Source organism: Lagenorhynchus albirostris, chromosome 9 (assembly GCF_949774975.1).
Source record: "Lagenorhynchus albirostris chromosome 9, mLagAlb1.1, whole genome shotgun sequence".
NCBI lineage: Eukaryota > Metazoa > Chordata > Mammalia > Artiodactyla > Delphinidae > Lagenorhynchus > Lagenorhynchus albirostris.
The window spans coordinates 10626209-10650263 of record NC_083103.1 but is presented as its reverse complement, the minus strand read 5'-3'; the positions used below and the strand labels follow the sequence as shown (position 1 = coordinate 10650263).

Genomic DNA, 24055 nt, shown 5'->3' with positions numbered 1-24055 from the left:
AAGGGGCAGACAGCAAATATTTTAGGTTTTGTGAGCCATGCCTTGTAAACCATGATATCTATTGCAACTATTCTGTCATTGTAGCTCAAAAGTAGCAATAGACGATATGCAAATGAATGAGCATGTCTGTGTTTCAATAACACTTTTTTTTTTTATGGACACTGAACTTTGAATTTCACCTAATTTTCATGTGTCATGAAATACTCTTCTTTTGGTTTTGTTTCACCCTCTTAGCGTACATAGCTATAGCTCTACATTATATAATGTATATCTTTGTAGTATAAACTCCTGACGGTTTTCTGGATTATAATGCAAGTGCCTGACTTAAGCTTTTGGTTGCCGATGCATCCACTTCAAAGATGGCTATCTCAAAAAAACACATCACCAGATAGAGTCAGGCCCCATCTCTCATTGACTTAGGTAACTGACCATTTGGCCTCTTTCATTCCTACTCCTAATGTTATAAACTCATCAGTAAAGGGTGTGTCTGCAAAAACCTAGGTCCCCAACCCTGGACCCCAATAAAAGCAGAACCCCAGGCCTGGGCTCCCTCTCTACCTGTGACCTCATCGTGTGGCCCTAGATAGGCTGTGTACCCTCCAGGACCTGTGAGTAAGAACCCTTGTCTTTCAGACTTTCCTGATGGTTATTGCTGAGGGCATCTTGCAATCCTAAGAAAAACCACAATAGTGGGCCAGCCATGACGTTGGTTCTGAAAGGGGAGATGTCTGTGGGAAGCTCTCAGTAGCCCCACGTGGTGCCCCAGGCACTTCTAGCCATAGCCTCACTACAGGTGGGATGAGGGCAGGAAACAATCTTGCTGAAGATCTCATACTTCAATAAAGACTTATTTTTATCCCCACAAAATAAGAGAAGATGGATGTGTTGGTGAACAGAAATGGAGAAATGTCAAAAATTTAAAGCACAATAAATACTGTAGTAAGACTTTTGGTATTACTATTGCCTTTTTCCAGGTCACCCCAAAATACTAAATTCAAACAATAGTTTGACTTAGGACCAACTGTATTGTAGCAGTGTTCATCTTGCATCTCTGAGCTTAACCTTTTTTGGGGTCCTTCTTCATAGCATTTTATAATATCTAATTTCCATTCTAAACTTATTCTTGGGAAGTGTTTTTGTACAACTGTACTATTATTACCACTTAGTGTTTGCAGAGGAGTGTTTTGGACTTGATACATTTTCCTCATAATAATGAGATGTTAACATTACTAGACAGTGTCCCAAATCATTTATATAAGTTATGAGTAGCTACAATAATACCCTTAATCATGCAATAATGTCCCAAAATGGTGAGGACATCTATTACCAGCTAAATTGTTTGAAAAATGTGGTAACTTTAGTGTTCTAAAGTAATCCTTTTTGGTTAACTAACATTGTTTTCTTGCTCTATTTAAAACTCTGTATAACTTACATATGTATCTTCTGAATCCAATAACTTCTGCTTCATTGAGTGAATAGAACTTCCTAGACCCTTTAAGATGAAGATAGTTTTTTCCCGTGGGTTGAAAGGTAAATGAGAGTCAACAGACATGAAGGTCATTTCAGACAGCACTCATATGTTATCAACTTCTTAGTTTAAATGTGCAAACCTTCTCATGACATATGAAATAACTTCCATTTAAATTTCTGTGTTCTATCAGGTGTCTGCAGATAGACACTTTTTAACTGTCCTGCAGTACATTCCAAGGAACCAAACACAGACTTTTGAGTTTTGTTGGATACGTAAGTCTTCCTAGTGAGTCCCACATATCAGTTAGTTTCCGGTTTAACTGTTGGCAGCCTCTTATTAAATGTAGAATTTCAGAAAATACCACAGTTCAGCCACAGATGGTGGATAAGAGCATAGATTGTATAGCTCTTTAGTTTTGTTTTTCTAATTATAGTTGATTTACAATGTTGTGTTAGTTTTAGGTGTAGAGCAAAGTGATTCAATTATACACACACACACACACACATATATATGTATATATATATATAATTTTTTCAAATTCTTTTCCTTTATAGGTTATTATAAAATATTGAGTACAGTTCCCTGTGCTATACAGTAGGTCCTTGTTGGTGATCTATTTTATATATAGTAGTGTGTATATGTTAATCCCAAACTCCTAATCTATTGCTATTCCCAGCCCCTTTCACCTTTGGTAAACATAACTTTGTTTTCTATGTCTGTGGGTCTATCTCTGTTTTGTATATAAGTTCATTTGTATCTTAGAGTCCACATATAAGTGATATCATATGATATTTGTCTTTCTCTGTTTGGTTTATCTCACTTAATATGATACTCTCTAGGTCCATTCCTGTTGTTGCAAATGGCATTATTTCATTCTTTTTTATGGCTGAGTAATATTCCATTGTATATATGTACCACATCTTTTTTTTTTTTTTTCAGTACGCGGGTCTCTCACTGTTGTGGCCTCTCCCGTTGCGGAGCACAGGCTCCGGACGCGCAGGCTCAGCGGCCATGGCTCACGGGCCTAGCCATTCCACGGCATGTGGGATCTTCCTGGACCGGGGCACGAACCCGTGTCCCCTGCATTGGCAGGCGGACTCCCAACCGCTGCGCCACCAGGGAAGCCCCTACCACATCTTCTTTATCCATTCATCTGTCTATTGATATTTAGGTTACTTCCATGTCTTGGCTAGGACTTCCAAGACAAGTGGTGAGACTGGACATCCTTGTCTTGTTCCTGATCTTAGAGGAAAGGCTTTCAGCTTTTTACCATTGAGTGTGGTGTTAACTGTGGGTTTGTCATATATGGCCTTTATTATGTTGAGGTATGTTTCCTCTATGCCCACTTTCTGGAGAGTTTTTATCATAAATGGATGTTGAATTTTATCAAAAGCTTTTTCTGCATCTATTTAGGTAATCATATGGCTTTTATTCTTCAATTTGTTAATGTGGTGTATCACACTGACTGATTGGTGGATATTAAAAAGTCCTTGCATCCCTGGGATAAATCCCACTTGTTCATGGTGTATGACCCTTTTAATGTATTGTTGGATTCAGTTTGCTAGTACTTTGTTGAGGATTTTTGCATCTGTGTTCATCAGTGATATTGGCCTATAATTTGCTTTTTTTGTAGTATCTTTGTCTGGTTTTGGTATCAGGGTGATGGTGGCCTCATAGAATGAGTTCAGAAGTATTCCTTCCTCTGCAATTTTTGGAATAGTTTCAGAAGGATAGATGTTAACTCTTCTCTAAATATTTGATGGAATTCGCCTATGAAGCCATCTGGTCCCAGACTTTTGTTTGTTGGGAGTTTTAAAATCACAGATTCAATTTCAGTACTTGTAATTGGTCTGTTCATATTTTCTATTTCTTCCTAGTTCAGTCTTGGGAGATTGTACCTTTCATTTATTTCTGTTCTGATCTTCGCAATTTCTTTCCTTCCACTACCTTTGGGTTTTGTTTGATCTTCTTTCTCTAGTTGCTTTAGGTCTAATGTTAGGTTGTTTATTTGAGATTTTTCTTGTGTCCTGAGGTAAGACTGTATCACTATAAACTTACCTCATAGAACTGCTTTGCTGCCTCCTCCCATGGATTTTGGATTGTCATGTTTTCGTTTTCATTTGTCTCTAGGTTTTTTTCTTTTTGGCTGTGCCATGTGGCATGCAGGATCTTAGTTCCCCAACCAGGGATTGAACCCGTGCCCCTGCAGTGGAAGCATGGAGTCTTAACCACTAGACCGCCAAGGAAGTCCCTGTCTCTAGATATCTTTAATTTCCTCTTTGACTAGAAGTAAGTTATTTTTTAAAGTGAGGGATGGCTTATAGCATAACGAATCACAGCTTTCTGAAAACTACTAAGTTTGGATGCCTATTTGATGCACAATTCTTAAGCAGCTGTAGGAATAGAGTTCCTGAGTATGCATAGGAACTTGCATAGAGTATGCAAGCGGATGGCCAGATTTCTCTCTCATGGAAGAGAGGGCGCACAGGGGAATGATCCAATGGTACATAGTCAGATTCCTGAAAAGACAAAAACACAGAGCACAGATCCTGTGTTCATTGTTTCTAAGAAAAGAAGAGTAAATGTTTGTGTATAGATCTTGAGATAGAATGTTCTATCTTTCAGACTCTGTCTTTCAGACAACAGTGATTCATTTATAGTATTATATGCGTGGTGTTACGGATGGTTATGGATACTTGACAATTTCAATCTTCAAAACACATTGTTATGCAGGCATTTAGTTCTTTTAGGAAGTCTTTGAATCCTAACCTTAGGAGTCTTCTGGGTTACCCTTTACTGTGGGTTACCTGCACACTCAAAACCACCATTCTGTACTCTTAATAATATTATTTTTAGGATCCAGGTATCTACTGATGTTGGAATTGAAAGATATTTTACCTTAGTTTGGGTTATAAAATTCTAGACAAAGTTTTAGGGGTTAAACTCTTATTTAAAATGACCCCAGTTAGTGTCCCAATACAAACAATTAAAAACCATAATTTCTGTTCTGGAAGTACTTTAGAAACCGGGTACTTAAAGAAAGCTTCATGACCATTGAGCAATGTTAAGAAATGCTACTTGTAAGTTTCCTTACCTCAGCCATCGTGCAGAATCAATCTCTTTACCCTCTCTTTTGGCCTAGCCTGTTAAATTTTTCTTTGAGTACCAAATCAAAGGCAATTTTTAGAAACTCCTTTTTGGATAAAATGGGAGAAAAAGGAAATACATGTCTTTAGATCTATTTAGGTATCTTTGTTTGTGGACTGTTCTTCGGGTTGAACCAACTTGTTATTTGTGGCATCCACAGATGTGCTGCTCTTATTTCCTTTCAAGGAAAGATGCATTGCCCATCCCAGAACAGCTTTAGCCTTTGGGCAGAGATCAGACTCTTCTCTTGGGGGTTCCAACCCATGCCTCAGCAAGATTGGAACATGGTAGTCCATTGGAAAACGGCAGTCTTGCCATTGCTGCCCAAGCTGGGACTCCCCTAAAGGGCAAGTTTTAGAATCCCTTGTTGGACTAGCACAGAGACAGTCACGTCTCAGCCTTTGTCTGAGGACTTCGCCTGATCGCTTCTTTCTCCCTTTCCTTTCAGAGGAGTTACTCTTCAATAAAAACGGCCGCTCCTGAGGAGCTGAGTCAAGATGGCACAGCGGGAAGACCCTGAGTTCACCTCCTCTCATGGGCACACCAAAAATGACAACTATTTATAGAGCAACTATTGATGAGAAAGACTGGAATCTACCGGAAAAAAGATGCTCTACAACTAGAAATATAAAGAAGGAACCTCAACAAAACAGGTGTGGTTGGGGGAGGATGTGGTATAGTCAAGACCCATATCCCTGAATGGGCAACCCACAAACAAGAGGATAATTACAATTTCAGAGTTCTCCCCGAGGAGCAAGGGGTCTAAGCCCCACATCAGGCTCCCCAACCTGGGGGGCCTGCACTGGGAGGACAAGCCCCCCAGAACACCTGGGTTTGAAGGCCAGTGGGGCTTGATTTTAGGCGACCCAGAGGCTGTGGGAAACAAAGACTCCACTTTTAAAGGGCTTTCACAAGATCTCACACCTGGTTCTGGGACCCAGGGTAGAGCAGTAATTTGAAAGGAGCCTGGGTCAGACTCACCTGCTGATCTTGGAGAGGCTCCTAGAGAGGCAGGAGGCAACTGGAGCTCACCCTGGGGACATCGACGCTGGTGGCAGCCATTTTATGAAGCTTGTTCTATCACATGGACACGGGTGCTGGCAGGGACCATTTTGTAATCTTCCCTCTAGCTTATTAGCCTCAGGACTGCCCAGCCCTGCCCACCAGCCTGTAGGCACCAATACTGGAATGCCTCAGGCTAAGCAACTAGCTGGGTGGGGACACAGCCCCATCCACTAGTAGGCGGGCTGCCTTAAGACCCCTGAACCCACAGCCATCCCTGGGCATGGCTCTGTCCACCACAGAGCCCAGGACCTGGCCCAGTACGCAGGCACTAGACTGGATATCCCAGGGCCCTACAGCCAGAGAGTCTGGGACACAGCTCTGCCCACCAGTAGGCAGCACCAGTCTGGGGACCTGCTGGATCTCAGCCCTACTCACTAGTGGGCTGACACAAGCTTCAGGACACCCTCAACCCTGCAGCCGGCTGTGTCAGGAACTGGCCTCACCCACCAGGAGGCTGACACTAGATCTGGGAATTCTGGCCCCATAATCACTCAACCCAGAACCTGGCTCTGCCCACCAGTGAGCAACCACTACCCCAGAGACCCCCAGATTTTCACAGCCAGACTTCTCATGACCTAGCTCAGCCAACCAGCAACTGGCAGCCTCCAGGCAGGCCCTGGCAACCAATCAGACCTGGGACCAGCCATGCCTACAAGACCACTCATAGCCCACCACATCAGAAGGACCCACACAGCCTGCATGACGGGGTAGGGGGGAATCCCTAGAAGATAGAGCTCTGGTGACCAGGGGGCAGTGCACTGCTGGGACACATAGGACATCGCCTACAAAGGGCCACTTCTCCAAGGCTGGGAAATGTAATCAACCTACCATATACATAAAAATAAAAACTGCAAATTAGGCAAAATGAGGAGATAGATGAACACGTTCCAAATGAAGGAGCAAGATAAAACCCCCAGAGAAGAACTAAGTGAAATGGAGATAGGCAATCTAACAGATAAAGAGTTCAAGGTAATGATCATAAAAATGCTCAGGGAACTCGGGAGAAGACTGGGTGAACAGAGTGAGAATGAGAAGTTTTTAATGAAGAGTTATAAAATTTAAGAAGACACAAACAGATGAAGAATACAATAACTGAAATGAAAAAGACACTAGAAGGAATCAACAGGAGATTAAATGATACAGAGGAACGACCAGCAAGCTGGAAGACAGTAGTGGAAATCACTGACGCTGAACAGAAAACAGAACGAAAAGAAGTGAGGACAGTTTAAGAGACCTCTGGGCCAACATCAAACATCCTAACATTCACATTATAGGGGTCCCAGAAGGAGGAGAAAGAGAAAAAGGTCTGAGAACGTACTTGAAGACATAATAGCTGAAAACTTCCCTAACCTGGCAAAGCAAACAGTCACCCAAGTCCAGAAAGCACAGAGAGTCCCAAACAGGATTCATCAAAAGAGGTCCACACCAAGACACATTGTAATTAAATGGCAAAAATTAAAGACAAGAGAATATTAAAACCAGCAAGGGAAAAACAACAAGTCACATACAAGGGAACTCCCACTAGGCTGTCAGCTGAAGTTTCAGCAGAAACTCTGCCAGCCAGAAAGGAGTGGCATGATATAGTTAAAGTGATGAAAGGGAAACGCCTACAACCAAGAATACTCTACCCAGCAAGGCTCTCATTCAGATTTACAGACAAGCAAAAGCTAAAAGAGTTCAGCATCACCAAACCAGCTTTATAAGAAATATTAAAAGGACTTCTCCAAGCAAAAAAGAAAAGGCCACGACTAGAAACATGAAAATTATGAAAGGAAAAAGCTCATCAGGAAAGGTAAATATACAATACAGGTAGTAAGTCAACCATGTACAAAGGAAGGTTAAAAGACAAAAGTAGTAAAATGATGTCTGCAATAAGCAGTTAAGGGATACACAAAACAAAAAAATGTAAGGTATGATGTCAAAAACAGCCATCATGAGGAGAGGGTAGTAAAAATGAAGGGTTGTTAAAATGCATTTAAAATTAAGCGATCAGCAACTTAAAATAATCACATATATGTATATAGGTTGCTTTATATTAACCTCATGGTACCCAGAAACCAAAAATATATAATAGATACACAAAAAAGAGAAAGAGTTATTATATATGTTTAACTAAAAGATTCAAACTCATAGAAGCAGACAGTTAAATGGTGGTTGCCAGGACTGGGGGAGGGGAAATGAGGAGTTTTTATTTAACAGGTACAAAGTTTCAGTTAGGCAAGATGAGTGAGTTCTAGGGCTCTGTTGTACAACATTGTGCCTATAGCTAACAATATTGTATGGTACACTTTTTAAGAGGGTAGATCTCATGTTAAGTTTTTTTACCACAATACAAAATAATTAAACATTTCTGTTCCCAAAGTTGCCGTAAACACTGTTAAGAAATAACGTAATACTTTGCAAATCCACAAGGATTAGTATCCAGAATGTATAAAGAATGTCATGCAAATCAATTGAAAAACAAATTCTGCTCAATATGCTATAATAATGTAAATGGGAAAAGAATTTGAAAAAGGATAGATGTACGTGTATGTATAACAGAATCCCTTTGTTGTACACCTGAAACTATCACAACATTGTTAATCAACCATACTCCAATATAAAATGAAAAATAAAACATATTCTGATACAAAATGGACAAAAGCCATCAACAGGCAGTATACAAAAGAGGAAATGTGATAAAAGCAATCTCATTAGTAATCATGACACAGTTAATTAAAATCCAGAAGCACCCTTTTCCCCTTCCAGACTGGCAAATATTGTTTCCTGAAACCAAGTGTTGGTGAGGGTGTGGAGAAACTCTAGAGGGAGGATAAACAAGTACAATAACTGTATTGAGGAATTGCTAACTATCTAGGAAATAGTAGAATTGCATACTCTGTGAGTGTGCACATATACACGCTCATGCACCCTAGCATTTCCACTCCCTTGGAACTGCACCCTAGAAGGAACACTCATACATACGCAGGAGGAGCTGTGTACAAGGATGTAAAGAGCAACATTATGAAAACTAGCAACTGGTGGCAAGTTAAATGTCCTTCAGCAAAGACTGGACACATAATTTGTGGCATGATCATACAATAAAATATCGAAAGCAATAATGAACAAAGATGTACAAAACAATAGTATCTAATATTCATGGCTGCATGATACTTACAGATCCAGAAATTCTATTGTCATACATTTCTGGCCTATAGAACTAGTCCACATCTCAGAAACAAGGAGGAGCAGCCACCCTAGTAGGAGGAAGCCCTTCATTTGGTCAAACCCTGAGCCAAAGCCCACTCAGGAAACAGGAAGTTGTGAGGGGCCGGCTGCTTCCTGAGTTATAGCAGCCGAAGCCATGCTCAGAGGTTGGTAGTTAACCACATTTTGGACAGCATTAGAGAAGGTCCTATTAGCTCAACCTCCTAAAGTTTGGTATTTTATGCTCAAAATTGCAGATTAGTGGGACACGTAAGCAAAATGTACCATTTGAGGGTTTCTAGAACTTTGTCATCTTTAGGCCTGTGAAAGTACCGTTACATTGTCACAGAGCTCTTGCTTCGGGTTTAGGGAGTTGTGGAGGCTTGTAACGGCCCACTCTCTTGTGTAACTCCTCCTCTGTTAGTGTGGTAGAAGCTGTGAATATGCTGAAATGTCATTCCCGTAATTATGTTGCTTTATAAGCAGAAGGGGATTTTTTTTTTTCAGTTGACTTTGAGTTAATCAAAATGGAGATTATCTGGGTGGGACTAATCTAATCCCACAGGCCCTTTAAAGGCAGAGAGTCTTCTCTAGCTGGTGGCAGCAGTCATTAGAGAGATTTGGGAACGTGAGGAGGATCAGCCCTCTTGCTGGTCTGAAGCTGGAGGGGGCCAGGGGAGAGGACACACAGGCAGCTTTCAGGAGCTGAGAAACACCTGGTTGAGAGCCATCAAGGAAAAGGGACCTCAGGTCTATAACCGCAAGGAACTGAATTCAGTCAACAACATCCTGAATGAGGCTGGAAGCAGATTCAAACCCAGATCCTGCAAATAAAAGCTCAGCCTGGCCGACATGTTGATTTTGGCCTCATGGGAACCTAAACAGAGAACCCAGTTGATCCTGCTTGGACTTCTGACCTATAGAACTGTAAGGTAATGAGTGGTATTGCTTTGTGTTGCCAAATTTATGGTGATATGTTATGTAGCCATAGGAAACTAATACAGAGGGTGTTTTGGGTGCTTGAGAAAATGGAAAGATCACAGTTGCTGGACCCCAGTGAGGTGGGAAAGAATAGTAGGGAATACCATGCAACAGTAAAGAGGAATACATTTGATTTGATTTAAAAACACGCATGTAGCTCAAACACAGAAAGGTAAATGAAAAATGCAAGAGAAAACCGTAAGATATAGTGCACCAAACTATTTAGAAATGTACATTAAAATATATTTTTCACATTTGTACATATATGTTAAAAATTTTGGAAAGTAGTATGGAAGGATATATAGTAAATATTTTTAAGTGTGACCAATATATAGTAGGATATGGAATTGGCAATGCTGAATTAAGGAAAAAAATAATAAGAGGGTCTTTACATAGATGAATGATGCTAGGTGGCCATGCTAAAGAGTATGGTCAACAGCGTTCTGTCTCCTGAGATTCACAATTACAGCACATAGTAGAACAAAACAGTAGGTAAGAGAAAAAAACAAAAAATCAATTCAATTATAATTATAGCTAATATTAAGCATTTACTATGTGCCAGATACTTTTCTAATTATGTATTTGTATTAACATATTTAGTGCTTCCAATAAGCCTATGAGAGAGGTACTCTTATATCCCATTTTGCGTTGATTTGTACACAGTTTAGGTAGCTTACATAATGTCACACAGATAGTAAGAGTCCATAGAAATGAAAATCTAGTAGTCTGTTTCCAGAATCTATTTTCTTAACCACTGTGCTAAGGTAGGTCACGGAGTCTCACTTCCATCAATGGATTTCATCTCCATCGGCAGTCTTCATATTGGAATATTTCTATGCGTGAGAGTACACAAAGACTTTCCAGGGGGAGTTAATGCAGCAATAATTTCAGTGCATTTAATTTCCAGAGTCTCAACTGCCATTTATACTCTTTCCAAACACTGATCTTCCAGAGAAGAAACATGAGTTCTCAGTGTCCTTTTATTTTACAAGTATAAAATATCACTTGGGTTGGTCTTGCCCAACCCAAGTGATATTCTTTGATGGCATGGGTAATAAAAACTGGAGTGCCAACCAAAATAAAACATTGAAACACTGGCTTAGTAACACTTCCTTCATCAAGACAAGGGGTCAGCAAACTTTTTCTGGAAAGGGCCAAGTGATAAGAATTTTAGGCTTTGTGGTTTCTTTCACAGCAACTCAACTCTGATGTTATAGTGAAAAGCAGTTTAAGTAAATGAATGAACGTGGCTGTGTTTCAGGAAAATTTTACTCGTGGGCTGTAGTTTGCCAACCCCATTTCTGTCTTTCCTTATCTTATGCATATTTATATTAAGGGTGAAGCTGGGCATCACCAATGGAGAAATTTGACCAGGATAGAATGCTCTGAATTCAAACGGTCAAAAAATTAGCGGTTTCTGATGCTGATTATTTTTATTTAATGTTTTAATTGAAAATATTAAAAAAATTTAAGACACATTATATCAAACCCATGGATAAAATTGGATGTGATTTTTTTTAATGAAGTATAGCTGATTTATGTTGTGTTAGTTTCAGGTGTACAGCACAGTGATTCAGATATATATATATATATATATATGTATATGTGTATCTACGTGTGTGTGTATATATATATATATATATATATATATATTCTTTTTCAGATTCTTTTCCCTTATAGGTTATTACAAAATATTGAGTATAGTTCCCTGTGCTATACAGTAGGTTCCTGTTGGTTATCTGTTTTATATATAGTGGTGTATATATGTTAATCCCAAACTCCTAATTTATCCCTCTTCCCTCCTTTTCCTTTTTGGAAACCATAAGTTTGTTTTCCATGTCTATGAGTCTATTCTCTTTTGTAAATAAGTTCATGTTATCTTTTTTAAAAAATTCCACATATAAGTGATATCATATGATATTTGTCCTCTGGCTTATTTAGTATGATAATCTCTAGGTCCATCCATGTTGCTGCAGATAGCTTTATTTCATTCTTTTTTATGGCTGAGTAATATTCCATTGTGTGTGTGTGTGTGTGTGTGTGTGTGTGTGTGTGTGTGTGTGTGTGTGTGTGTGTGTGTATACCCATGTGATTGTCTTTTCAAATTGGTGTGCTAATAGATAGTTAAAACCTACTCTGTCATATTATGGATAATTCAAAAGATAGTCAATCCTTATCTTATTTTGTCTTATAAAATATTTAACATTTTATCTCTCCTACTTTGATAGAGACTAGTCATATACTTATTAATCTCATTTGTTCTTGTTGGGCATACAGGAAAGCTGCATCTCCTAGTCTTACCTGCAGTTGTCTTGGAGTTATGGGACAAACCTAAGTGTGCGTTATGGGCTGACTTCTGCCACCCCCCAAATTCATGTATTGAAGTCCTAACCCCTAGTATCTCAAAGTGTGATTTTATGGAGATAGGGTCTTTAAAGAGATAACTAATATAAAATGAGGTCATGTGAATTGGCCTTAATCCAGTATGACTGGCATCTGTAAAGAAAAGGAGATTAGGGTGTAGACATGCACAGAGAGAAGACCACGTATGGAGACACAGAGAAGATGATAAACCACAAGCCAAGGGAAGAGGCTTCCAGGAAAAACACAATATTTCTGACACTTTGATGTCAGAATTCTGGGATTCTACAGGATAGGGCAATAGAGCTGTCAGCTCTGAACATGCATTATCCTTCAAGGAAAGGGAGAGAATAACTCTGAAGGTGGTTTGGAGTTTGGCAGGGCTGACACTGCCACCACAGGCCCACAGGGCCCAGGGCCAAAGGGCTGGGGCCGCTGCCCCTGTGGGCCTGGAGTGCAGAGCACGGAGCCAAAGAAGATTATTCTTGAGCCTTAAAATCTAATGGAATTTGCCCTGCTGGGTTTTGGACTTGCTTTCCAATTTCTCTTTTCCAGCTTCTCCCTTTTGGAATGGCAATGTTTATCCTATGCTTGCTCTACCTTGTATTTTGGAAGCAGATAACTTGTCTGGGTTCACAGGATCACAGCTGGAGAGGAATTTTGCCCCAGGATGAATCATACCTCAAGTCTCACCTATACTTGATTTAGATGATGTTTAGTTAATATTTTGGTCTTAAGAGTTGATGTTGGAATGGGTTAAGATTTGGGGGGATGTTGGGATGGGGTGACTGTAGTTTGCATGTGAGAAGGACATGGTTTTCGGGGGACCAGAGGGTGAATTCTTATGGCCTGAATGGTGTCCCTCCAAAATTGCATATTGAAGTCCTAACCCCCAGTAGATCAGAATGTGACTGTATTTGGAAATAGAGTCTTTAAAGAGCTGATTAAGGTTATCTGAGGTTGTTAGGATTGGGACCTAATCCTTTATGTCTGGTGTCCTTATAAGAAGAGGAAATTAGGACAGGGACACATACACACAGAGGTCCACGTGTGAAGACACAGAGAGAAGATGGCCATCTACAAGCCAAGGAGAGAGGCCTCAGGAGAAACCAACCCTGCCCACACCTTGATCTCAGGCTTCTAGCTTCTTAGAATTGTGAGAAAATAAATTTCTGTATTTAAGCCACCCAGTCTACGGTGTTTTGTCACGAAAGCCCCAGCTAACCAATGTAGTATGAGACTAATATTTGTTCTGCTCTGGGATATTTGACTCTGTTATGACATTCACTGCCTAAAAAATCTTTTTTTTCTTCTATGCTGGTCTATAGTATTTAGATATGTTGACCCAAAACAAATAGACTGCCAGCTATTCCTCCAGCAAAGATGGGTTTATTTGGGACTAGCAGAGAGTTGCAATCTGGGGTCTGGAACCATGGCGAGCCACGTGCAAGTCCTGGCACAGCAAGGGCAGGAGAACACTTTAACAGGGAGGAAAAAGGCTCCATGGCTTTTCACTGGCTGAGTCCCTGCCAGGAAAGAAGAGGATTGTTTCTTCTTCCTGTTGTGCTTTTATCATCCCAGGGCGTGAGAGCTCCGCCTTCCGGGTCTCCCAACTCTATTTAATTGAGGTTTCTGTTTATTACATTTTTACAGATCATAGGTAGTGAAAATATTTGGTGGCACCTGGAGAATGGGTGTGATGAGATGTTTATGTTATCATTAACAGGTCACTTCTAGAAATAGTTACAAATATTACCTAAGAAGAGGCATACCCCTGATTCAGGACAAGTTCTGTTCAGAGAACACTGAAAAGATTTTAATTTAATTTTGGACTTGGTGGCGGTGTTGGACTAGTAATCAAAGCAGCCTCTTTTTTTTTTTTTTTTTTTTGCGGTACGCGGCCTCTCACTGTTGCGGCCTCTCCCGCTGCGGAACACAGGCTCCGGACGCGCAGGCTCAGCAGCCACGGCTCACGGGCCCAGCCGCTCCGTGGCATGTGGGATCTTCCCGGACCGGGGCACGAACCCGTGTCCCCTGCATCAGCAGGCGAACTCTCAACCACTGCGCCACCAGGGAAGCCCAAAGCACCCTCATTTTTGGCCTGGCAATTACCACCTGCTTTGTTAATCTAGGACTAAGCCCTTCTCCATATTGCCTATCAGAAGCCCTGTCAGTAAAATGAGAATATTTCTAGGTGTCTTCCATTTCCTTTATCGTTTTGGAAATAAATAGTGTGGGCTGAAATAGGAAATTTTTACCCACAGCACTAACTTCATTTATTTCCAGCAGTTCTTTAATTTATTCTAACCAGTCCTAAATAAATTAGTTGGATTTCTAGGCTATGTTATTCAGCATAACTAGGATTAACCTTTAACTACAGGTACTAAACAACCAATGAAAACATAAGCCTGCATATAACAAGTTTTACATATGATGAGGCACCCTAGCACAGTTCGTTAAGAAATAATAGATAACCTATTAGGAGAAAATGCATTTTATTATAATTCCTTATGAGGTTAAAGAGAGAGGCAGACCCTACTTAATAAGGGATCATAAAACAACAAAGGGGCATTCCATTTAAAATCAAATTATCTAAAGCATTTAAAAATGTAAGATAACGAACAGGATCCTTAGACAGAAATCCAGCTTCTCATGTGCAGTGGTGCTACCGAGGGTTGAGTCAGCTTCAAAATTCTCAGGTGGAGAAAGATGAGCTGTGTGATTTTTTCAAGGGGTAAAGCTGCATATTAAGGTAGTTGTTCTGCAAACAGAAGAAAGGAATCAGAATCTGCTAGTGGAGTTCTCTACCTTCTGTTTCAGAGGACCCTAGTGTCCGTCCCTAAGTCACAGGGAGGGAGGGAGAGGGCAGGTTAAGAAAGAGGTAGTGTTTGGGATCATGTCCTAAGAAAATTAATATAGGAGTTATTTATGTCTAGGGATACAAATATTTTTGCTTCTCTTAACTATGAAATATATCAGAGATATGTAGCATGTTTAATATAGCATCTATAACACATCTCAAATTTTTAAAAGTGCTTACCATCTCTCTAGTATATAAACATCCAAAGTTTATAATAAATGTGTCTGTATGTATTCAGAATTTTTCTTCTCAGCTGTGTAGGAAGGAAAATCCATACGATTTAGGAAATATACTCCTGGGCAGATAGGCATGTAATTCTTTCAGGACAGAGTCTGAGTTTACGGTATTTCTGAGTGCACCCTCTCATGGACTATCTACCTTACCCAAGTCCATGTGCTATGGTTTTGGTATTTTAAAACATTTCTCTTGGGCTTCCCTGGTGGCGCAGTGGTTGGGAGTCTGCCTGCCGATGCAGGGGATGCAGGTTCGTGCCCCGGTCTGGGAGGATCCCACATGCTGTGGAGCGGCTGGGCCCGTGAGCCATAGGCCGCTGGGCCTGCGCATCCGGAGCCTGTGCTCCGCAATGGGAGAGGCCACAACAGTGAGAGGCCCGCGTACAGCAAAAAAAACAAAACAAAACAAACATTTCTCTTTAATATTCTATTGATATTGATTTTGGTAAATGTTTCACTTATTGCCTCACCCTCCACGGTTCCTGAGGGATAATCTGAGTCATGTGGTTAATACCAGTTCATATGCCAATTAATGCCAGACAGACAAGGGGTTGCCCATAAGATCTACACCTCTAGTAATCTAGGGGTGCCCTAACCAGCCTTTCCCTAACTGGAAGCACAGGTGTTTACACAGTTTCCTTGTAAAAAGCTCGTTTTCTGTTATAAAATATCCTTGAACAGCATTAATCTATGTACTTTAACTAACCTCACCTTAACCTGGCAGTTGACCGTATTTCCAAAGTATAAATTTGCTATTCCTGATCTTTTTGAGGCGCCACCTTGTTTATTTGCATCATTTCCTGTAATTATTCTTATAGCAGCTGAATGGCTACAGAAAGAGAAAAGAAGACAAAGAAAGAGGAATGGGTTTAAGATCTTGGCAAGTCCTGGTGACTGAGGCTCAGAACCTGAAGCCAAGCGCTTACTCCTCATTTTCCCTGCTTTCGTACCATTACGATATGTTCTCATCCTGTCTTTATTATAGAAACTGAGTTACTGGTTTAACAGCTGAACCTAGTAAGCTTTATATAAAAGAAGTCCCTCCCAAATATACCACCAGATTTACTATTGGCTGATCAGAAGTCATTAACTTAAAATTCGATGATCTTAGACCATCTGTAAAAGGTAATGTCTAGGACTTCCCTGGTGGCGCAGTGGTTGAGAGTCCGCCTGCCGATGCGGGGGACGCGGGTTCGTGCCCCGGTCTGGGAAGATCCTGCATGCTGCGGAGCGGCTGGGCCCGAGAGCCATGGCCACTGAGCCTGCACGTCCGGAGCCTGTGCTCCTCAACGGGAGAAGCCACCACAGTGAGAGGCCCGCATACCACGAAAAAAAAAAAAAGGTAATGTCTAAATGAGCCAATAAGAGCCCCATCCCATGGATAATGAAGTTAAAATATTTCACTTTTAACTAGTTAAATCTAGTATTCTAGTAAACTCTACTTTGCCTATAAATTCATAGTAATCAGTCTACCCTCAGCCCCTTGTTGATTTAATCAGAACATCTAATATTCCCAATTATTCTTGGCTAAGAGATAAGAAGTATAATTTGTAATATGGACACTGCACATAATTGCAACAAAGCGATTTCTTAGTCTAAGAGCTACTAGATATATGGTGAAGTTAGACCTGCTGGTATTACACACAGCTTTCTACCACATTGAAGAGAATTAACTGATGGAATGATACACCAGCTACTATGTCCTGCAAGTGTTTTATGAGCCAAGCACTGTTCTAACCTCTTTACGTGCATTCTCTCATTTAATCCTCACCACAACTCTGTGAAATAGACAGTATTACTTCCACTTTAAAGATGGGGAGACTGAGGCCCAGAGTTATTAAGTAACTTCCTCAAAGTCACACTGGTCATAAGTAGCAGAGCTGGGAGATGAAGAACACAGAATAATTTGACATCAAGAGAGAAAGGGTCTCAGGAGGCTTTGGTTAACCCTGTCATAGTAACTTAATCTCTCAGCTCTCCTCTCCTCCAAGAGCCTAAGGCAATTGAGAGGATATGGCATCAGTTTGGCATCCTAGACTCACTGAGGCACAGCACAGACCACAGGGATTGAAGCTTCAAGACCTGAGAACTTGGACTTAAAGATGATTTTAGATACAAAAAGGAGATGATCTTCTGGGAGGACCTGATGAGACAAAGGGAATGTGTAAGTTGACTTCAAGATTCTGTTAGGAATTAGTGGTTCAGTCAACATCTCTTAAAAGTGGGCACACCCACACTGAAAGTTATCTTCCCAGTGAGACAGAGGACTGTTGTCTAAGTGGCAGAAGAATTAACATCTGGTTTGGGTATGGTTCATACGAGGCGAGAGTACTTGCTGGTTGAGTTTGAATAATATTGCTTCAAAGTCGTTATTTATTATTATCAGGAAAAAGTTTATAACTTCTCTTGACAAACTTTTTAGATTCTAGGAGTCCTTAAAATACTGAACATAACGTTTGAATATTAGATGAGTGAGAGATGTCTAATTATAAAGAATACTTTAAATAGGTTTATATGGTCTTCCAAAATAACGTGTTTTAAGGAAATGTGAAAAATGTAGTACACACCATATGAAGGTTTCATCTCATCATCTGGAGACTGCCACAGTGAATATTTGGGGATATTTTCTTTGTTTATTCTCAATATTATTTAACATAATTGAAACTCTCTTATTAGCTTATCTGGCCCTGCCATTCATTCTCATCAACATCCTAATATATATATTTTTTACAGGAACTTGAAGATACTATTAAAATTTGTTTTAAAAAGACACTAAATCTTTGTTTCTTAGTTTTTGAGGGGAGAAAAGTGAAAGGAAATGACTCTTCCCTCGGGGTTTCTCACGGGAGGTTGGGTGTTATGAGATTGATGACATGTGAACACAAGGCATCGGACTGACCTATGAGGCTTTCAAACTATCCATACCCCTCCTCAGACTGATGCCCTTGATCTACCCATCCTGACTTCCAAACCAGGGAGGGGCGCCAGAAGCTCTGATGGGAGCCAAGGTGTCAGGAAGTGGTCAGGCAGTCATTTGAGGCATCAGATGTGTCAACCACTCCCACTCTTCCTCCATTTGCCTACAGCCAGGAGGGACTGGCTGCTGCTTAAGACTATAAAAATTTAGAGGGATGTGAAGCTATTTGGTTCGCTTTTACACTACAGAGCAGGGATGGGCAAAGTTTTGTAAGGGGCTAGATAGTACACTCTTTTGGCTTTGTGGGCTGTGAGTCCTCTGTTCCAGCTACTCAACTCTGCCCTTATGGTGTCAAAGTAGCCACAGACAATTAGTAAATGCATGAATGAATGAACATGGTTGTGTTCCAATAAAACCAAATTTAGGCACACTGAAATTTGAATTTTAAATACTTTTTACCTATCACAAAGCATTATTCTTCTTTTGTTATTTTTTAATCATTTAAACATTAAAAAATCTTTTCTTAGCTCATGGACCACATAAACGTAGATGGTGGGCCAGATCAGGCCTGCAGCCTGTAATTTGCTGACCCCTGGTATAGAGAAGAAAAAAATAAGCCTGTTCTTTTCTAAAATTAGGACAAATTCCATGTCTCATTTAGGTTTGCATCCTCTAGAGGGAGGTACAACTGATTGGCAAGTGGCTACTGTTCATTCCTACCTTCCTTCACTGCCCATGGCCTTGTTATGACATTTGGCAAAATCAGTTTAGCTTGTTATTAGGGAAAAAAACTAATAAAACCCCCATGGCATGCAGTTTGTCAGCCTGAACGTCTCTGAGATGATTTAGTTAATTAGGAGGATATCTAACTACCTCAATCCTGATGTTGCAATCAGTGGGATCGTACTGAAACTCATAAAATCTTTGATACACGGAGGTTACAGGACATCGATCTCCCAGAAACACTTCATCAGGAGCCACAGGTAGACCATTATCAAATGCAGTTGACTTAACCCTGGCCAAGAACAAAGAGGGGCTGCATCGTACATGTACCATTGGGAGGAAGAAAAGAGAAAGTGTCAGATAATACAGTGGTCCCACTTCAGGAAAGCTCAGGGCCAGTTAACAATAAAAGACACCCTCATTGGTAGAGAAAAACAAATTTTCGAGGTGATTTTCCTAGTCCTACCTTTAGAACACTCACATGTCCTCCCATCTCCAAGAAGTATCCAAGTGATCCTGTGTGTGGACGAGAATTAGCCCAAACGAGATCTTAGATGCCTATTTTTCAGTTCTAAGTGGAAGACCATCTCCCTTAGGACATTTATATTAGTAATTATGGACAATTACTAATATAATTACTACCTTTATTCCTGACTTCAATTCCTGGAAAGCAAAACCTTTGCTCTAATCTTGGTATCCCTGTTTAGTCTTGGTATTTTCTCAAGCAATACAGTCATTTGACCAAAATTAACAAAGCTAGGATAGAAATCTAGTGATCATAGCTTAACCCAGTGCAATTTTTCAATACTTCATTTTCTCTTACTACTAACTGTGACCTAGTAATTATTTTCATGTCTTTTTTTTTTTTTTTTTTTTTTTTGCGGTACGCGCGTCTCTCACTGTCGTGGCCTCTCTCGCTGCGGAGCACAGGCTCCGGACGTGCAGGCTCAGCGGCCACGGCGCACGGGCCCAGCCGCTCCGCGGCATGTGGGATCCGCCCGGACCGGGGCACGAACCCACGTCCCCTGCATCGGCAGGCGGACCCCCAACCACTGCGCCACCAGGGAAGACCAGTAATTATTTTCTTTAAAATTTTGTCCTCTTTGCATGAGAATATAAGCTCCATGAGAATGGAGACTTGGTCTGTTTTGTTCATTGTTGTAATGCTTAGAGCCAAGAATAAGCCAATACAATAACTGCTCAATACACATTTGTTGATTGAATATATGAACGATACTTGCCTGTTGCTGAGAAAGTGAGAAGCAGGCACAGAGCCCCCCCTGATCACTGGGCTGTGTTTTAGGAGAACTAAACAGAAGTAAAACTTGGACTTGTGATGAAGAGAAGGGCCCAAAGATGAAGTCTTCTAGATGAGCTTCGAAAGGATCAAAGAGAACCAGTGGTTTCAAGATATATTATACCCTGCCAGTCAAAAGACAATCAAAGAGATAATATTTATAACTGAAACATTAAAGTTTGCTAAAGGCCAAGAAACAAGGTGGTGAAATATAGGACCTAGCAGTTAAACCCCAGAATAATTTGGGACAGCTGGTAAATTAGAGGATAAATTGGAAAATCTGAGAAGGAATTATCTGCTCTTTTAAATAGGCAGGCAGGGACTTCCCTGGCAGTCCAGTGGTTAAGACTCTGAGCTTCCACCACAGGGGGCACAGGTTCCATCCCTGGTGGGGGAACTAAGATCCCTCATGCCACACAGTGTGGTCAAAATGTAAAAAATATATAAAATTAAAAATTAAAAAAAAATAGGCAGGCATAGAACTACTGGAAGGTTACCTATGGTGGGACTGACTAGCCTTTAGGGGTAAACTGTTCACAGTCCCAAAGCCATCTTTAGCTGCTGGCAATTTCCAATCACTAGAGAGTCTCAGTCCTACAATTGTGAACGTGACTCCACATAAAACAACTGGCCTATGAAAAGAAACGAAACTGAGTTATTTGTGGTGAGGTGGATGGACCTAGAGTCTGTCATACAGAGTGAAGTAAGTCAGAAAGAGAAAAACAAATACCGTATGCTAACACACATATATGGAATCTTAAAAAAAAAATGGCTCTGAAGAACTTGGGGCAGGACAGGAATTAAGACGCAGACGTTGAGAATGGACTTGAGGACACGGGGAGTGGGAAAGGTAAGCTGGGACGAAGTGAGAGAGTGGCACTGACATATATACACTACCAAATGTAAAATAGATAGCTAGTGGGAAGCAGCCACATAGCACAGGGAGATCAGCTCGGTGCTTTGAGACCACCTAGAGGGGTGGGGTAGGGAGGGCGGGAGGGAGACGCAAGACGGAGGAGATATGGTGATATATGTATATGTATAGCTGATTCACTGTTGTAAAGCAGAAACTAACACACCATTGCAAAGCAATTATACTCCCATAAAGATGTTAAAAAAAAAAACAAAGAGGGCTTCCCTGGTGACGCAGTGATTGAGAGTCCGCCTGCCGATGCAGGGGACACGGGTTCGTGCCCCGCTCCGGGAAGATCCCACATGCCGCGGAGCGGCTGGGCCCGTGAGCCATGGCCGCTGGGCCTGCGCGTCCGGAGCCTGTGCTCCGTAACGGGAGAGGCCACAGCAGTGAGAGAGGCCCGTGGACCGCAAAAAAAACCAAACCAAAACAAAGAAACACAACTGGCCTGTCCATTCTCCCTTTTTGGCTCGTATATGGTGGGTAGACTAGGTATTCGCCCTTTACACAGAGAGGAAGGGGGTGACTTGAACAGTAAATCACTCGTTATTCCGGGCAGTGAGATTTAGTGCAAAGGCCCTGGTTGGCAACTTGCCGAAACAGAAAGGACAGTGTTGTCAGAATGTAACAAAGCAAGAATGAAATAAGGCCATTTTCAGCAACGTAGATGGACCTGGAGATTATCATGCAAAGTGAAGTCAGTCAGACAGAGAAAGGCAAATCTTTGCTACACATACATACACTGTGAACGGTGTTTCTTCAAGGTTTGTTCCCAAGCATCACTGTCCACGGCTGAAGCCAGGATAACCTACGTCCATCTCAGATACATGGAAACGTCTTCAATCTAATTAACCAAGCCAATGAGCTATCCTTAAAGGGGAAAGGGATATTATGGGAAAAAGGAAGGTGCCGGGGTGAAGGCAGGTGGGGAAACAGGGCATTCCCACCTCAACCATCCAAAGCAGATCATCTAGTGTAGGCCCTTAGCTATTAGCAATGCAGCAGCTAATTGAAATGTTCAGATTTGGAAAGTCAAAGATGCAGCCTCCTTACTGATCATCCGTTACCCACCAAGTCTCCTATTACTCTGTAAATACCTGGCTGTTCTCCAGAGCAAGTCCAAATCAGAGAAGAAAGGAGATGCCGTACCAGAAAAACCTCCATCTGGCCAGACCCCAAGGCAACATCCGTTCAGGAAACAGGAAGTTGTGAGAGGGCCAATTGCCTTGTGTTAATATAACTGAAGCCCGTCAGGTGTCTACAATAATCCGTCACTTTGGGCAGCCTGGGGAGAGCCTTTACTCTTTATAAGCAAAACCTCCTAAAATGTAGTATTTTATTATTATAGGTACTAACGATTCATAAGGTGAGTAAAATGTATCATTTGAATATTAGCACTGAGCAAAGTTTATAAAGCTATGTGTTTCTCCAAAGAAACAGAACCAACAGGATGCATGTATGTATTTTTTGTAAGGAATCGGCTCAAATTCATAACATGTGATTGTGGAGGCTGAAAAGCCCCTAGATCTTTAGCTGGCAAGCTGGGGACACAGGAGAACTGATAATGTAGTTCTAATCCAAAGGCCTGCAGGCTCGAGATCCAGAAAGAACCGATGTTTCAGCCTGAGTCTAAAGGCAGGAAAAACCAATATCCCAGCTCAGAGGCAATCAGGCAGAAGGCACGCCCTCATTCAGCCTTTTTGTTCTATTCAGGCCTTCAGCCAGACGGGATGAGGCCCACCCACCTTAGGCCGACAATCTCCTTTACTCGGTTTACAGATTCAAATGTTACTCTCATCCAGAAATACCCTCATGAATACACCCAGAATAATATTAGACCAGATATCTTTTTTTTTTTCCCTGTAGGAAGCTCTGGATTTAAAGGAAGTATTGGACTAAGGAGGAGCTAAGAAAACTTACATGGTATTGCTCTCAATGGGAGAAGAGGCAGTTAGATAAGGGAGACTAGTTGATAACGTGAACTAATGTAATTTAGTGAGAAGGGGTGAATGCATGAACCGTGAGTGGGAAGGGAGGACAGATAGGACAAGGATGACTTAATGAGAGCAAATGGGAGATAAAAGGAGAGACCGGTTAAATGTGAGAAGCCTCAGACTATATTTTTGAGAGAAGAGATAACAGTGTGAGCTCATCAGTTATTCAACAATGCTGACTGGAACCAGCGAGAAGATAATATCTAGGGCTAACTGGAACCACCCATTCTCAGCTTTTAGGAAAGAACAATCAGACTTAGCCTGGAAGCCCAATGTCTCATGGTCATCAAGATACCATCCTTTCAAACTACTATTAGCCAAAGTCCACTCATTCCTGGCACTTCCCCAGAACATGTCTACGTCAGAGAAACAAGTAGAAGGTCACTCCACAAGGGCCTTCGTTATGCTAGGTCACAGGTTAAGAACACCTTGGGTGGTCAGAAGTTGAGAGGAGCTGGGAAGCCTGAAGTGGGTTTATACCTAATAACACACTTAGATGCATATGATGACCCATTACTCTGGAGAACAAAGAGAAAGCCCTTGACACACTTATAACTCCACCCTCCTGAGGTATGAAGTGCAGGATGTTATCGTGTCAAACCAAATGGAAGCATTTTGTGAGTCATCTTTAGGACTTTTGAAGTACCAGGGAGGGTGTTGTCCACAGGCTAACCTTCAGTACTGTTACAGGGTGGTTCCCAAAGTGGGGTCCCCAGGGTAGCGGCACCAGCACCACCTGGGAACTTGTTAGAAATGCAAATTCTTAGTCCCACCCTGGGAGTGGAAGCCCAATATTCAGTGTTTTTAACAGGCTCCCCAGGTGATCCTGGTGCATGATAAAGTTCAAGGGCCACTTTACTTTGTAGGGGGCTGCCCACGTGGGATGATTTTAGGAATGCCAAGCCTT

At 41.3% G+C, this 24055-nt stretch overlaps 1 protein-coding gene across 1 annotated transcript in view; it reads left to right on the top strand.

Annotated features, from left to right (window-relative positions):
- Positions 1 to 5575, top strand: part of STX3 (syntaxin 3) — a 139166-nt gene extending 133591 nt beyond the window's left edge. Inside the window, exon 9 of the mRNA XM_060159072.1 lies at positions 5067 to 5575. Within this exon, the coding sequence (XP_060015055.1) occupies positions 5067 to 5138 (72 nt within the window). The 3' untranslated portion in view covers positions 5139 to 5575. The remainder of the gene's footprint in view (positions 1 to 5066) is intronic.
- Positions 5576 to 24055: the final 18480 nt, after the last annotated feature.